Below are 17479 nucleotides of genomic sequence, written 5' to 3' on the forward strand. Positions count from 1 at the left end.
CAAGTTTGCTTCAAATTTCCACCAATCTCTCACCTTCATTCGCCCACCTCCGAGTCCCACTGACTCCCTGTTATCTAGACGACACAACTGAAAGGTTGACTCTCTCCTGATGTGTTAGGCGGGTAGGTTCGATGTGGACTGCACTCGATGCAGGGAAGTTAGAAACAGACGTCTAACACAGGAGAAGATCCAACACTGTTTTATTCAACTCGATGTACATATTCAGCTGTGGGTCGACACTATACTGATCTGACTAGTGATCTTGTCGTAGCCTGACCAGACTTACTAGCTACCGCATGGTGTTGGTGCTTGCTAGCTGGTGGACTCTGACTGTCTCAGTAGCTGGGTCCCCAGAGAGCGGGAAACCTAGTGCCTTCTGGCTTTACAGTGGTAGTGTCCTGTTTGGTGATTGGCTGTGCTGTGTTGTATGCTTACTGGTCATCCTATGTGTCAATCACTGCCTGTCTGCATCTCATTATATACATGAGTGGACATTATGACACCTCCCTCCACAGACATTGCCTGATCTGCTGAGTAACTCTGAGAATTTCAGATTTTGTTTCCAGCATCTGCAGTATTTTACTTTTGAGAATGTTGGAATAGTGGAGTTTCGAGGTATCAGAGGCAGGAAGGAGGCTTTTTGCAGAGCGATGATGTTACAACCGTGGATGCCTGTGGGGGGGAGGTGGGAAGACTCAAGCAGAACACCAAAGAGCTATTTGTCCAATCTTTCACATCCATCAATGGACAGGTTGACGTACCTCTGGGTGCACAAGACTCAGTACTCCCTCCGCTGTAGTCACCCCTATCAGATAAGGGATATTCTGGAACATTCCGTTCTGGAACATGCTACGCGGATCATCAGGAAGGATGTGTCCATCAACAATAAGAGCAGGAATTAACTGGTAGAGTGCGTTCTGAAACAGTAACCAATGCGGGGGGGGGGGGGGAGAAATCGTTAAGACAGAAATGTCATTTTCACAACCTCAGCACATCCTGAAGTCCTTTCCAGCCAGTGACGTACTTTGTGAAGTGAAGTCACTGTCTTAATGTAGTACTTGCGGCAGCCAGTTTGCATGTAGCAAGATCCCACACACAGCACACTGGATAGAGCTTCAGTTCTCTTTTCAAAATTGTGCCATAGGATCTATTATGGCCACTTGATACGGGTTAAATGAAGCCTTACTTTTCATATCACATCAAAAGGCGGCACTTCCAACAAGTTCTGCATTAGATTTTGTACCCATGTCTTTGGAGTGGGATTTGGACCCTTAACCTTCTAATGTAGGGCTTTGAGTATTTCCCATTCACCAAGGGCCTGTCCTAGCCTTATTTTTCTTGCAACAATTGTACAGGGTTTTGGTGAGACTATACCTGTGTACAATTCTGGCCTCCGTATTTGCAGCGGGTTCAATTCCCGCACCAGCCTCCCCGAACAGGCGCCGGAATGTGGCGACTAGGGGCTTTTCACAGTAACTTCATTGAAGCCTACTGGTGACAATAAGCGATTATTAGTATTATTACAAAAGGATAGACCGGCATTGGAGACGGAACAGCGAAGGTTCGTTATATTGATCCCTGGGATGAGGGGGCTGTCCCATTATTAGAGACTGAGTAAATTGGGTCTATTCACTCTGGCGTTTCAATGAATGAGAGTCAAGGGGTTTGATGGGGTGATGGCGAATCTCAAACACGGGGGCAGAGTCTCAGGATAAGGAGCCGAGGTGAGGACAGTGGTTAGCACTGTTGCTTCACAGCGCCAGGGGCAGCAGCAGTGCTAACCAATATAGGGGAAGCAGTGCTAACCACTGCGCCACCATGCTGCCCCTATATTTGTCACATTTGCAAAGCACATCTTAAAGTGTGACCATGCAAAGTACAGTATTGTGTACAGTTCTGGTCCCTTATCTAAGGAAGGATTTACTGGCTACAGAGGGAGTGAAATGGAGAATTCATCAGAGGAATCCCGGTGATGGCGGGATTGTCCTATGAAGGGAGATTAAGGAAACTGGGGCTGTATTCACTGGAGTTTTGAAGAATTAGAGATGATCCCATTGAAAGTTACAAAATTCTTGCAGGGAGTGCCAAGGAGGATGTGGCTAATGTTTCCCATGGCAGGTGAATCTAGAACCAGGGGACACAGCCTCAGAATAAGGGGCAGACCATTTCGGACCAAGATGAGGAGGAATTTCTTCACTCAGTGGGTGAGGAATCTTTGGAATTCTCTATCCCAGAGGCCGTGGAAGCTCAGCCATTGAGCAAGTTCAAGACCGAAATTCATAGATTTCTGGATACCGATAACATCAGGAATAGTGGAGAAAGTGGCATTGAAGCAGATGATCAGCTATGATCGAATTGAATGGCTCGATGGGCTGAATGGCGTCTTATGTTCCTATGCAGTCACTGTCCTAATACTGGCAAGTGCAGTGTCCACTCTGCATGCACAGTACGATCCCATAAACATCACCAAAATAAATGGTCAGTGAATCTGCCTTTAGTGATGGTGGTTGAGGGATGAGTGTTGGCTAGGTCACTGGGGAGAACTCCCTTGTTATTCTAATATATTCATGGTGTCTTTGAACATCTTCAAACAGACTGTTAGGATAGGGCCTTGACTTAACATCTCCTGTGAGAGACAAATGGGAATGAAAACATGCTCTTACTGGGATCCTACATGAGAAAAGCTTAGGCCAAGTACCTTCTAGGTCACATGATCAAACTCAAAAGGTATCTTAAGAAACGCACCAGACTATTGGTGATTTGGGCCATCTCCTCTTCTGTCTTGTTCCTCAGGCAGTGTAGCAGCGGCTCTGATTGCGTGTTCCTGCATCCCGCTATCTCAGCAACTTCCTGTAATGGGAAAAAGCAGACGCCACATGAGAGAATGTTCATGTTCTTCCCAATTTCCTCCAGGCTTCGCCTATCTCTGCACCACGCCTCACCATCGAGAACAAGGTGCATTGACATAGCCACTTTTTAACGTGCCCCAATGTCTGAAAGTGGTTGCAGCCAATTAAATGCTTTTGAAGCTTAGTTAATGCCGTTTGGCAGGAAATCACAGCAGTCAGTTTGTACACAGCAAGATCCCAGCAACAGCAACCACATAAATGACAGAGTCACATCACACTTTGGGGGAGGCCACCAGGCCCAGCATGATCTTTTAATGATCTTTTAATTAGTCCAACCCTATAGCCCAAGAAATTAACTTCCTTTCCAAATATATTCCTTTTGCATCCCTTTCTGAAATTACTGCTGAATTATCTTCCATCAGCGGCTGGGATAGAAAGTCTCGTGCTGCAGTGGCTCTGCATTAGCTCTGCAGGGGCTTGTTGGCCTTGGAAGCAGCACTCAGGACATGGCCTGGTAATCAGTGAGGAATTCTTCTGCCATCTCCTCACTATTCCCCAGAGGGAAAGCCGTGTGTTCCAGATCGTGACAACCCACTGCGTAACAATGTTTTCCTCACGTCACCTCAGCTTTTCTTCATTCTCGTCAATCTGTGGCCCTCTGGTTACTGACTTTCTCGCCACTGCAAACAATTTCTCCTTATTTACTTATCCAAACCCTCATGACTTTAACTCTCTTGAATCTCCTCCTAACCTTTCTTGCACTAAGGAAAATAATCCCAGCTCCTGCAACCTCTCCAAAATTCCTTGTCTCTGATATGATTCCGGTGAATCTCCTCTGCACTCTCTCCAAGGTTAGTGAATGAGGAAACTTAAGGCAAATGGACTTTAACGTCGGAAAATGGACCTAAAAATGAAAGAACGGGGAACTTTCTAAAATAGTGAGAAGCTGGAGACAGGGGAGGCCAAAGAGACTTGGGGGGGTCCAATGCACAGATCATTAAAATGCCTTGAGCAGGTACAGAGAATAATCAAAAAGCGAATAGAATGCTGATCTTTACATCGAGACTAGAATACAAGTGGGTAGAAGTCTTGCTTCAACCACACAATGTCCTGGTTAGACCACACCTGGAGTTACTGTTGTGGTCATATGCATGTACACATCAATGTATATAGTTGTCTATCAATGCACATAGTTAGCAGTATGACCTCCGACCAGCAGGTGGTGATAGAGATCTACCATGTGCCTTGATACACCCACCAGTTGGTAGTAAGTCGTACAAGAGGATAGTTGCACAGATAGTAGCTCCAGGAGAATTAATTGAATTCATTTAGTAGCCGTTGTCTGTATTATAGTTTGTTAGTTATCTTTCCAAGTGTTTGTTAATAAATCGCCTTTCCAGTTAAAGAACTAGATGTTCTGTGTACATCATTAACACAGAACACAACAACTGTGTGCAGCTCTGAGCATCGCATCTTTGGAAAGATATGTTGGCCTTGGAGGGAGTGCAGTGGAAATTTACCAGAATGAGATCTGGACTCCAAGGGTTACATTCCAGAGAGAGATTACACAGACTGGGATTGTATACCCTGGAATTTAGAAGGTTATTTGATCAAAGTATTCAAGGTGAACAGATTGGATTTTTTAGTATATATATGTTCGCAGCTTGAAGGTTGAATTGTTGTGTAACCTATGTCAAAAAATAATTTTATAGACTAAGTAGTTAGGTTATAAACATGCAAACGTATAACAATAATGTTAGCAATAAAATAGATAAGCGAATTGGGCAGGGTATTAAAAGAGGGATCATGGTGAATTAAAATTATTGGAAGATAGCGAATCAATGCTCCATCCTACACTACAGGCACTGATTTAAATAGAAATGTCATTATTTAAATACATCACTCAAGACCCAGCAATGTAAAGAGTAAGATTATATCGGTCAATAGAGAGATGCTATTTCCACTGGTTGGGGAATGTAGGGCGAGAGGGAATAGTCCAAAGATGAGAGGCAGACTTTGCCAAAGGTTTGGGGCCCACCAGTAAATGGCGATTGATGTTAAATCAATGATTAATTTTAAATCTGATAGTGATAGGTGTTATCCTTGCTGGGGGGGGGGGGGGGGGGGGGGGGGGGGTGAGGAGGGGAGATGAGGCATGAGGCCCAACCGTGGGCTCGATAATTCCTCGAGATAAAAGCTGGCCCAGGAAGGACCCGCCATCTCCGGATGGTCCCGTCTGGGACTTGGCGTGACGCTTAGTCGCTGTATTTCCTAATTGTGAATAGGGAGTAAACTACTTTGACTCACCCTTTCGAGGTCCCTCATTGACTACAATAACAGGTTTTTATTAGCCAAGGGCATGAAGGGTTATCGGGATGTGGTGTATGTATAATGTCAGGTCATGGCGAGCCATGAGGAGGAACTACTTCTCGCAGAGGGTGGTGAATTTGTGGAACTCGCTGCCCCATGGTGCGGTGGAATCTGAATCATTAAATGGTTTTAAGAAGGAGAGAGATATATTTCTGATTTAAAAAATGGGTTAAAGGGACATGGTGGGAGGTGGATTTGAGACCAGGAAGAGATCAGCCAGGGTCTGATTGAGTGGCGGAGCAGGTTCGATGGGCTGAATTACCAACTTCTGCCCCTAATTACTATGTTCCTATGACCTCATTATATGGTGGAATACGCTTGAGGGGTTAAATGGACTTCCTTTGTTCCCACCTGCATTTTGGTGGTGTTATGTTTGTTGTGTTGTGTAATTTGGAATAACACAAGCTGCCACTTGATGCAGCTTTGAGTAAAAGATGCTCCAGACTTTGAAGTGAGTTCAATATGTTTTATTGAACTATCAGCACAGTTCTCAATGAGTTCGACTCTCTGCTAATCTAAATGTATTAACTCAGTCTAACTGAACCAGCCTTGCTCTAAGCCACGTGCTGGGGTGTGATGCTGAGGATACACCCTGTCTCACTCTGTAGATGTTGGTCTGTGGAAAGAGGCAGGGTGTGAGTGCCTCATCCCATTTATAGTGAGATACCACCCCTCAGTGTCCTGACTGCTCATTGGTCATGTCCTATTCTATGTGTTCATTAGCTGCATGTTTACATAGCATGACAATGTTAACCATGAAAGTAGGGAGAACTCCCTTGCTTGTCATATCTTTGACCTCTCCCTGAACCAGAAAATGGAGCTTTGGTTTTATGTTTCATCTAAAAGGTAGCACCTTTGACAGTGCAGCACCCCCTCAGTGCTGCAATGCAGATATCAAACTAGATTAGGTTATCAGGGGCGAAATTCTCCCCCAACGGCATGATGTCCGCCGACTGGCGCCAAAAACGGTGCCAATCAGACGGGCATCTCGCCGGCCCAAAGGTGCGGAATGCTCCGCATCTTTGGGGGCCGAGCCCCAACATTGAGGGGCGAGGCCGGCGCCGGAGGGATTTCCGCCCCGCCAGCTGGCGGAAATGGCATTTGTTGCCCCGTCAGCTGGCGCGGAAATGCGGCGCATGCGTGGGAGCGTCAGCGGCCGCCGACAGTTTCCCGCGCATGCGCAGTGGGGAGAGTCTCTTCCGCCTCCGCCATGGTGGAGGCCGTGGCGGAGGCGAAAGGGAAAGAGTGCCCCCACGGCACAGGCCCGCCCGCGGATCGGTGGGCCCCGATCGCGGGCCAGGCCACCGTGGGGGCACCCCCTGGGGTCAGATCGCCCCGCCCCCCCCCCCCCAGGACCCCGGAGCCCGCCCACGCCGCCTGGTCCCGCCGGTAAATACCAGGTTTGATTTACGCCGGTGGGACAGGCAATTTCTGGGCGGGACTTCGGCCCATTCGGGCCGGAGAATTGAGCGGGGGGTCCCACCAACCGGCGCGGCCCGATTCCCGCCCCCGCCCAATCTCCGGTACCGGAGACTTCGGCGGGGGCGGGATTCGCGGCGGCCAACGGCCATTCTCCGACCCGGCGGGGGGTCGGAGAATGACGCCCCTGGTTCTTGGAGTTGGACTTGACCTCACAACCTTCGAAATCAGAGCTTAGTGTGCTAACACTTAGCCACATTGGCGGATTAGGATCCAGGTAACAAGGCAGGTGACAGCTGTGGCTCAGTTAGTAGCCCTTCTGACTCTGAGTTAGAAGTTCGAGTGCCAAGTCACTCCGGAGGATCGAAAGAACAAAGAACAAAGAAAAGTACAGCACAGGGTCAGGCCCTTCAGCCCTCCAAGCCCGTGCCGACCATGCTGCCCGTCTAAACTAAAATCTTCTACACTTCCTGGGTCCGTATCCCTCTATTCCCATCCTATTCATGTATTTGTCAAGATGCCCCTTAAATGTCACTATCGCCCCTGCTTCCACTACCTCCTCCGGCAGCGAGTTCCAGGCACCCACTACCCTCTGTGTAAAAAACTTGCCTCGTACATCTACTCTAAATCTTGCCCCTCGCACCTTAAACCTATGCCCCCTAGTAATTGACCCCTCTACCCCGGGGAAAAGCCTCTGACTATCCACTCTGTCTATGCCCCTCATAATTTTGTAGACCTCTATCAGGTTGCCCCTCAACCTCTGACATTCCAGTGAGAACAAACCGAGTTTATTCAACCGCTCCTCATAGCTAATGCCCTCCATACCAGGCAACATCCTGGTAAATCTCTTCTGCACCATCTCTAAAGCCTCCACATCCTCCAGGCTGACACTCCATGAGTACTGAGGGAATGCTGCGCTGTCAGAAATGTTCTGCGGGATCCTCCACGTCACTGGCAGCGCGCCCATGCCCACGGGCTTCCCGACGGCGTTGGGGGTGGGGGGGGGGGCCCACAATGGGAAACCCCATTGGCCGGCTGCGAGAGCGGAGAATCCCATCAATTAGCGAATCCCCCGGAACATTTCTGACAGGACTCAGCACTCCCAATAAACACGTTGAACAGATCCTGCACTGAGCATGTTCAATTGGATTTGACCTGAGGTTTGTAAGGTGGAAGGGCAACGCTTGAACCACCACAAGGTGAGGTCCTCGTTAAACGCCCCTCCCATTTGGGTCTGCACACACTCACGTGAGCCAGCTGTGTTGACAATGGAGGCAACAATCCAGGCATCAGGGCACTCCCACTTTGCAGAATGGCCTTGTGGAATAGACCAACGGACAGTGGAGATAAAGTCTGGAATACAACAGTGGAAAAGGTGATTTAGAGCATGAGAAGACAGACTCAGATTAAGTTTCTTGAGAGAGTTTGTTTACTGGTCAGTTTGCTCTTAACTCACCTGATGCAGTGCCCAATTATCCTTGGGAATGTTGCTGCAGGAAATGGGAATGAACGTTGGGAATGGGAATGGGAATGGGGGGGGGGGGGGGGGGGACGGTGACGTAGTGGTATTGTCACTGGACTAGTAATTCAGAGACTCAGGGTAATGCTCTGGGGTCCTGGGTTCGAATCCCAGCCTGGCAGGTGGTGGAAATTGAATCCAATAAATATCTGGAATTTAATTCTGATGTTGACCATGAAACCATTGCCGATTGTTGTAAAAACCTAGCTGGCTGACTAATGTCCTTCAGGAAATGAAATCTGCTGTCCTTGCCCTGTCTGGCCTATATGTGACTCTAGACCCAGACAGTGACGCGATTGACTTTGAAATGCACGCACGCCCCCCCCCCCCACCCACCAATGGCCGAGGAAGCCATTCAGTTCCAGGGTAATTAGGGATGGGCAACACCCAGCCCAGCGAGGCCCACATCGCAAGAACAAATTTTTTAAAATAGCTGGTTCACCTTGGTGAGTTCCTGGAAAAGGGGCAGGACACTGGGTGGGAGGAAAATAAAACCGAGGAATACAATAGAGGCAGGATGAAGGAATCACAGAATCCCATTCGGCCCATCGAGTCTGCAGCAAATCTCCGAAAGAGCACCCTGCCTAGGTACACGCACCCACCTTATAAAGAGGGCTAAAAGGGGTCATGAAATATCTTTGGCTAACAGGGTTAAGGAAAATCCCAAAGCCTTTTATTCGTATATAAGGAGCAAGAGGGTAACTAGAGAAAGGATTGGCCCACTCAAAGACAAAAGAGGGAATTTATGCGTGGAGTCAGAGGAAATGGATGAGATTCTTAATGAGTACTTTGCATCGGTATTCACCAAGGAGAGGGACATGACGGATGTTGAGGCTAAGGATGGATGTTTAAATACTCTAGGTCAAGTCGGCATAAGGAAGGGGGAAGTTTTGGGTGTTCTAAAAGACACTAAGGTGGACAAGTCCCCAGGTCCGGATGGGATCTATCCCAGGTTACTGAGGGAAGCGAGGGATGAAATAGCTGGGGCCTTAACAGATATCTTTGCAGCATTCTTGAGCACGGGTGAGGTCCCAGAGGACTGGAGAATTGCTAATGTCGTCCCTTTGTTTCAGAAGCGTAGCAGGGATAATCCAGGGAATTATAGACCTGTGAGCTTGACGTCAGTGGTAGGGAAACTGTTGGAGAAGATACTGAGGGATAGGATCTATTCACATTTGGAAGAAAATAGACTTATCAGTGATAGGCAGCATGGTTTTGTGCAGGGAAGGTCATGTCTTACAAACCTAATAGAATTCTTTGAGGAAGTGACAAAGTTAATTGGTGAGGGAAGGGCTGTAGATGTCATATACATGGACTTCAGTAAGGTGTTTGATAAAGTTTCTCATGGCAGGTTGATGGAAAAAGTGAAGTCGTATGGGGTTCAGGGTGTACTAGCTAGATGGATAAAGAGCTGGCTGGGCAACAGGAGACAGAGAGTAGTGGTGGAACGGAGTGTCTCAAAATGGAGAAAGGTGACTAGTGGTGTTCCACAGGGATCCGTGCTCGGACCACTGTTCTTTGTGATATACATAAATGATCTGGGCGAAGGAATAGGTGGTCTGATTAGCAAGTATTCAGATGATACTAAGATTGGTGGAGTTGCAGATAGCGAGGAGGACTGTCAGAGAATACAGCAAAATATAAATAGATTGGAGAGGTGGGTGGAGAAATGGCAGATGGAGTTCAATCCAAGCAAATGCGAGGTGATGCATTTTGGAAGATCTAATTCAAGAGCGGACTATACGGTCAATGAAAGAGTCCTGGGGAAAATTGATGTACAGAGAGATCTGGGAGTTCAGGTCCATTGTACCCTGAAGGTGGCAATGCAGGTCGATAGAGTGGTCAAGAAGGCATACAGCGTGCTTGTCTTCATCGGACGGGGTATTGAGTACAAGAGTCGGCAGGTCATGTTACAGTTGTATAGGACTTTGGTTAGGCCACATTTGGAATACTGCGTGCAGTTCTGGTCGCCACATTACCAGAAGGATGTGGATGCTTTAGAGAGGGTGCAGAGGAGGTTGACCAGGATGTTCCCTGGTATGGAGGGAGCTAGCTATGAAGAAAGGTTGAGTAGATTAGGATAATTTTCGTTGGAAAGACGGGGGTTAAAGGGGGACCTGATTGAGGTCTACAAAATTATGAGAGGTATGGACAGGGTGGATAGCAACAAGTTTTTTCCAAGAGTGGGGGTGTCAATTACAAGGGGTCACGATTTCAAGGTGAGAGGGGGAAAGTTTAAGGGAGATGTGCGTGGAAAGTTTTTTACGCAGAGGGTGGTGGGTGCCTGGAACTCTTTGCCAGCGGAGGTGGTAGAGGCGGGCACGATAGCATCATTTAAGATGCATCTAGACAGATATATGAATGGGTGGGGAACAGAGGGAAGTAGATCCTTGGAAAATAGAAGACAGGTTTAGATAAAGGATCTGGATCGGCGCAGGCTGAGAGGGCCGAAGGGCCTGTTCCTGTGCTGTAATTTTCTTTGTTGTTTGTTCTTTGTTCTTATCTCCGTGACCCGTGTCTAACCTTTGGACACTAAGGGGATACCCACCTAACCTGCACATCTTTGGACTGTGGGAGGAAACCGGAGCACTCGGAGGAAACCCACACAGATATGAGGAGAACGTGCAAACTCCACACAGTCACCCGAGGCTGGAACCAAACCCAGGTCCCCGGTGCTATGAGGCAGCAGTGCTAACCACTGTGCCACCCTTGGTTTGGGATGTGAGTTGGATGCCAATAGGATGGGGAATCTGATGCAGGGAGTGTGAGAGGACAAACTGAGGCCGTGGAGGGGTAGACAGGGAGTGTGGGTGAGTGCCCCTGGCCAGGGAGTGTGTGGGTGTACCACAGGAGCGATCACATGGGAAAACCTGGGTTTTCAAAGCTGAATTTGCTCAGGTACCCACCACCCAATGAGCACCTGGATCAGAGTCTCTCACAGCTCCTGGTTTTCCAGTGAATTGATTCAACTTACAAAGTTCTACTTCCACTGGTTTTCTGCGGACATCAAATAACTGGAGAGAGAAGAGAAGGGAGACAAGAAGGGAGAATGGCGGCACAGTGGTTAGCACTGCTGCCTCACAGCGCCAGGGACCCGGGTTCAATTCCAGCCTCGGGTGACTGTGCGGAGTCTGCACGTTCTCCCCGTGTGTGCGTGGGTTTCCTCCGGGTGCTCCGGTTTCCCCCCACAGTCCAAAGATGTGCAGGTCAGGTGGATTGGCCACGCTAAATTGCCCCTTCGTGTCCAAAAGATTAGATGGGTTTACTGGGTTACGGGGATGGGGTGGAGGTGTGGGCTTAAGTAGGGTGCTCCTTCCCACGGCCAGTGCAGACTTGATGGGCCGAATGGCCTCCTTCTGCCCTGCAAATTCTATGATTCTGTAAGTTACCACCATACATGGAGTGAGACGCTGAGTCCTCCAACAGACTCTCCAAACAGAGTGACCATTCCTGGGTTTCCACCAAACTGGGCGATATTCCTCTGCACCCATTTTAATGCTGCCAACTGATCCAGGAATCCGAAGTTTCCTTGGGCTCCGCTGTCCCCCGTGCTGTGGCACAACAAGAAAATAAAACAATGTAAGGAAATGCTTAATCCTTAACTCCCGGATTTTGCTTGTTCACTACAATTCTGGTCGCCACACTACCAGAAGGATGTGGGGGCTTTGGAGAGGGTACAGAAGCGATTTACCAGGATGTTGCCTGGTGTGGAGGGCATAAGCTATGAGGAGAGGTTAGATAAACTTGGTCTGTTCTCACTGGAACGACGGAGGTTGAGGGGCAACAAGATTGAGTGGCGTGGATAGAGTGGATAGTCAGATGCTTTTTCCTAGGGTAGGATAGTCAAGTAGCAGAGGACATGGGTTTAAAGTGCGTGGGGAAAAGTTTAGAACAGATGTGCGAGGGAAGTTGTTTTACACAGAGGATGGTAAATATATGGAACGCGCTGCCTGGGGAGGGGGTGGGAGCAGGTACGATAGCGGCATTTAAGGGGCATCTAGACAAATATATGAATAGGGTAGGAATAGAAGGATACGGACTCCGTAAGTGCAACTGGTTTTAGTTCGGAAGGTACGATGGTCGGCGCAGGCTAGGAGGGCCGAAGGGCCTGTTCCTGCGCCGCATTGTTCTTTGTTCACCTGCACGAGAATCTGGCACTGTGGATTCTGACTTTCTGCTTCCATCAGAAAGGTTGGACAGGTTTCTGTGTGGGGCTGCGTTTATATCATCGAGAACTGGGGGTCCACAGTCTCCAAAGAATTTCAAGAGGGTTAGCAGCATCTCGCTCGAGCAAAACGAGGCCGGTAAATAGCGGGAGAGGCCGAAAACGAGAACCGCGCCAGGTGCCAAACAGCTTGCGATGCAATTGGCCCTCTCCCAGAGGCAAAATCGGGGTCCCGCTGTGGCGTGGCGAGAAACCAATTATCACCACTTAAGCCCCATTTCCACAGAATTAACGGCAGCCACCCCACATCCAGCGGCCTCCCGTCATTCATCCGCCTCCCCAGCGAGTGGTCACACTGGGCCCGATTACTACTCCTTTTGGAAAACATGAATCTGGCGGATGGGCTTCCACAGGGAGCCGGGGAAGGGAGTAGCCATCTGTGCTCACAAGCAAAGAGCTCAGGGGTGCTGAGCTTGCCCCCCCCCCCCCCAGTGCTCGGCAGGGGGTGGGGGACCCTCGGCTGGGGTGAGGGTACCTCCTCAGGGGTGGGCCACCATGCAAAGGGGGCAGGGGGAGGCGCTGTGGGGCACCATGCCAACCCCTGGGTCATGTGTACCTATTCCAGGGACACCCCTTAGCCCCTGCCTGTCTGCCCCACCGACCACCCATAACCTCCACCGACTGCCGAGGCCTCTGACCGTGCGGTCGCGCGGCTATTGCTGATAGGGAATTGGCAATCATGGTTAAGTGAGCACTTCACACAACCCAAGTGGATTCCCTGGGGAAGTGGGCCACGGAGCACATGGGAGTCATTGCTGAGCATCCCAATCATACCTTGATGCATGGACTCTGTGCCTGAACACTGCGGGAGGCAGCACCACAGACACAGCAGCCAACATCCAAACACCCAGGGGATGGGACACAGCTCCCGTGACATGACCATGGAGGAGGGTGGGTGAGTGCCATGGGGAAGGGGAGATGTCTGGAGCGATGGGTCAAGGGTTCGGAGGTCGGGCCGCATTGTGGAAGAAAGTGACAGAGTCGTCATACTAGTTGTGGTGAAGGGTTTCTAATGTGTAACAGATGTTCAACAATGCCCCACTCTCCCGATGATGCTGCCCCACTCTCCCCAACACCCCCTCAATCCTCACCCCCTACCTACCCCCCCTGCCCTCTACACCCTTCCCCGGTGCCCTCAGTGACCCTCAAATACTCCCTGAGCTCATGGCCGCTGTAACCTCGTCCCAGACGGCCCTGCCTGCCCGTGGCTCACACTCTGGGAACCTTGGGGGCCTCCACTGCGTAGAGGAGCCTGCCCAAGTCTGCAACCCCGAATCTTGCGGCCGGTCTCCTGGGCGCCATTGTTGTGAGCTGGCTGGGGTTGGCTGTTCAAGTGTTGTTTAAGTGCTGCTCATCCTTGTTAGTGGGGGGCTGGCGAGCGCGGTGCCGGCGAATCAGCAGTGAGCTTTCTAACCGGCACATAGGCTAGAATATTAGAGGTTTCTGGTCGATGTGTGAGTCAGACTTTACCTGCCGAGTTTCGTCTGGAAAGTCATGTGTGATTGACTTTTGTAAGGATATTCTGTGGATCGAGGGGACATAAAACTCAGGTTGGGTGTGGAGATCAGTAGACTAGAAGATACTGACCCCGAGTAAAAGTCTGCGAGACATCTTAGTGACAGCACTAAAAATCTTGCATCCATTACTGGTAAAAGGAGACAAAAAATAAATCATCCTTAGAGTGAGGCAGATCGTGAGGTTAAAGCCTAGAGGAATAGGGGACGCCTAGAATCTTTAGAGACCAATAACCAATCGACCCTTAACTAAAACAGGAAGATAGTGCCTTAGTCAGCCTTGGATAGGGCCCAGAAAGGGTACTTGTCCTTAATTTCAGATCGTAACTGAAAGGGACAACCAGGAACAGAACTTAGAATTCCGAAAAATGGCAATTAGAATAATCCTCTTGCTCTGAAACACGGTCAAGAGAGTTGAAGCAATGAAACAAGAGTGGAAGAAATTAACAAAGGCAAAAAACTTCTGCATAAGTGAAACTTTATATCAGCATGGAGGGGTCTCAATTTTTGTTAAAAGTAACTAAAACAATACTGAATAGAGGTCCAAGATCTCAGTGGATAAATGTGTGTGTGTTTAATAAGGATTTGTGAAACCCTACAAAGTAGAGATCCAAGATCTGAGCGGATGAATGAGTGTGTCTATGTCTAATAAGGATTTGTGAATTTCCTTTGGTGTTTGTATTTTTTAAAATTGTTGTATTTTGCAAAACCGAGTTTCACATCAGTTGGAAGTTATAAATGGCAGGTAGAAATGTGATCAGTATTATGAGGTAGCAAATCAGTATGTTCAGAGCTAAATTGGTCTCAGAATAAACGGATAAAGAGTTTGTACTGGGCAGCAGTCAGCTGCTTGCAGGAAATCACTTTGAAACTGATGTTGAAAATGACACTGCAGGGTCCTAGTGCCCGACGATCACAAGATTCACGAGCAAAAAGAATGATGTTTAGAATGTTAAATACATTGAAGAAGGAGCTTTAGAGAATAAAGATATTGGATCAAAAGTTAGATTAAGAGAATTACTTGCAGTATAAGGAAATGAGAATCTGATGGCAGGAAAAGATTTGATAAAAATAGATGCAGGTAAAATTAAGATATTAAAAACAATTGATAACACAGAGGAAGTGTGGGTGAAGCTACCAACTGAAACCACAGGCAAAATAATCAGTGAAGCTGTGAAATGTGAAGACAAGATTGTTCAGAATCTGGGTAAACATACAGTTCACTTAGAGAAGCATGGTGTCTGGAGCAAAAGAAATTATATCACAATTAAAACACATGACCCAATTGGTGGGAAGACAGTGAATTAAAACCCGTTAGCAACATTGATTGGACAGATGATGAAGTTAAAATGCCATGTTTGGAACTTACCTTCATAAAAATCCGGCCGTAATCAAAATAAAGTAATTAAAGTAAATGCAGTAGCAATATCAGGAATGTATCAGGGTAAGGTTTCGACAGATTGGATCAGAGTGAGCAAAACTTTCTACCAGATCTTGGTAGAAAGTTAGAGGAATGGCAGGGAAGGGAGTGCAATGTTCCTCCTGCAGGATGTTTGAGGTGAGGGATGCAGTTAGTGTCCCTGCTGATTTTACCTGCAGGAAGTGCTGCCATCTCCAGCTCCTCCAAGACCGAGTTAGGGAACTGGAGCTGGAGTTGGAAGAACTTCGGATCATTCGGGAGGCAGAAGGGGTCATAGATAGCAGCTTCAGGGAATTAGTTACACCAAAGATTGGAGATAGGTGGGTAACTGTAAGAGGGACTGGGAAAAAGCAGTCAGTGCAGGGATCCCCTGCGGTCGTTCCCCTGAGAAACAAGTATACCGCTTTGGATACTTGTGGGGGGGGGGGACTTACCAGGGGTAAGCCATGGGGTACGGGCCTCTGGCACGGAGTCTGTCCCTGTTGCTCAGAAGGGAAGGGGGGAAGAGGAGCAGAGCATTAGTAATTGGGGACTCTATAGTCAGGGGCACAGACAGGAGATTTTGTGGGAGCGTGAGAGACTCACGTTTGGTATGTTGCCTCCCAGGTGCAAGGGTACGTGATGTCTCGGATCGTGTTTTCCGGGTCCTTAGGGGGGAGGGGGAGCAGCCCCAAGTCGTGGTCCACATTGGCACCAACGACATAGGTAGGAAAGGGGACAAGGATGTCAGGCAGGCTTTCAGGGAGCTAGGATGGAAGCTCAGAACTAGAACAAACAGAGTTGTTATCTCTGGGTTGTTGCCCGTGCCACGTGACAGTGAGATGAGGAATAAGGAGAGAGAGCATTTAAACACGTGGCTACAGGGATGGTGCAGGCGGGAGGGATTCAGATTTTTGGATAACTGGGGCTCTTTCTGGGGAAGGTGGGACCTCTACAGACAGGATGGTCTACATCTGAACCTGAGGGGCACAAATATCCTGGGGGGGAGATTTGTTAGTGCTCTTTGGGGGGGTTTAAACTAATGCAGCAGGGGCATGGGAACCTGGATTGTAGTTTTAGGGAAAGGGAGAATGAGAGTATAGAGGTCAGGAGCACAGATTTGACATCGCAGGAGGGGGCCAGTGTTCAGGTAGGTGGTTTGAAGTGTGTCTACTTCAATGCCAGGAGTATACGAAACAAGGTAGGGGAACTGGCAGCGTGGGTTGGTACCTGGGACTTCGATGTTGTGGCCATTTCGGAGACATGGATAGAGCAGGGACAGGAATGGATGTTGCAGGTTCCGGGGTTTAGGTGTTTTAGTAAGCTCAGAGAAGGAGGCAAAAGAGGGGGAGGTGTGGCGCTGCTAGTCAAGAGCAGTATTACGGTGGCGGAGAGGATGCTAGATGGGGACTCTTCTTCCGAGGTAGTATGGGCTGAAGTTAGAAACAGGAAAGGAGAGGTCACCCTGTTGGGAGTTTTTTATAGGCCTCCTAATAGTTCTAGGGATGTAGAGGAAAGGATGGCGAAGATGATTCTGGATATGAGCGAAAGTAACAGGGTAGTTATTATGGGAGACTTTAACTTTCCAAATATTGATTGGAAAAGATATAGTTCGAGTACAATAGATGGGTCGTTTTTTGTACAGTGTGTGCAGGAGGGTTTCCTGAAACAATATGTTGACAGGCCAACAAGAGGCGAGGCCACGTTGGATTTGGTTTTGGGTAATGAACCAGGCCAGGTGTTGGATTTGGACGTAGGAGAGCACTTTGGGGACAGTGACCACAATTCGGTGACGTTTACGTTAATGATGGAAAGGGATAAGTATACACCGCAGGGCAAGAGTTATAGCTGGGGGAAGGGCAATTATGATGCCATTAGACGTGACTTGGGGGGGATAAGGTGGAGAAGTAGGCTGCAAGTGTTGGGTACACTGGATAAGTGGGGCTTGTTCAAGGATCAGCTACTGCGTGTTCTTGATAAGTATGTACCGGTCAGACAGGGAGGAAGGCGTCGAGCGAGGGAACCGTGGTTTACCAAGGAAGTGGAATCTCTTGTTAAGAGGAAGAAGGAGGCCTATGTGAAGATGAAGTGTGAAGTTTCGGTTGGGGCGATGGATAGTTACAAGGTAGCGAGGAAGGATCTAAAGAGAGAGCTAAGACGAGCAAGGAGGGGACATGAGAAGTA

The 17479-nt window shown here is 48.6% G+C and overlaps 1 protein-coding gene across 1 annotated transcript in view; it reads right to left on the reverse strand.

Annotated features, from left to right (window-relative positions):
- Window positions 1–17479, reverse strand: part of LOC140430335 (cocaine esterase-like) — an 89542-nt gene that overhangs the window by 53082 nt on the left and 18981 nt on the right. Inside the window, exons 5-8 of the mRNA XM_072517790.1 lie at window positions 11555–11708; window positions 7887–7991; window positions 2746–2850; window positions 762–917 (exon numbers count right to left, since the gene is read on the reverse strand). Coding sequence (XP_072373891.1) covers window positions 762–917; window positions 2746–2850; window positions 7887–7991; window positions 11555–11708 — 520 coding nt within the window. The remainder of the gene's footprint in view (window positions 1–761; window positions 918–2745; window positions 2851–7886; window positions 7992–11554; window positions 11709–17479) is intronic.

The sequence above is a fragment of the Scyliorhinus torazame genome, chromosome 10 (genome assembly GCF_047496885.1).
Source record: "Scyliorhinus torazame isolate Kashiwa2021f chromosome 10, sScyTor2.1, whole genome shotgun sequence".
NCBI classification, from domain to species: Eukaryota; Metazoa; Chordata; class Chondrichthyes; order Carcharhiniformes; family Scyliorhinidae; genus Scyliorhinus; species Scyliorhinus torazame.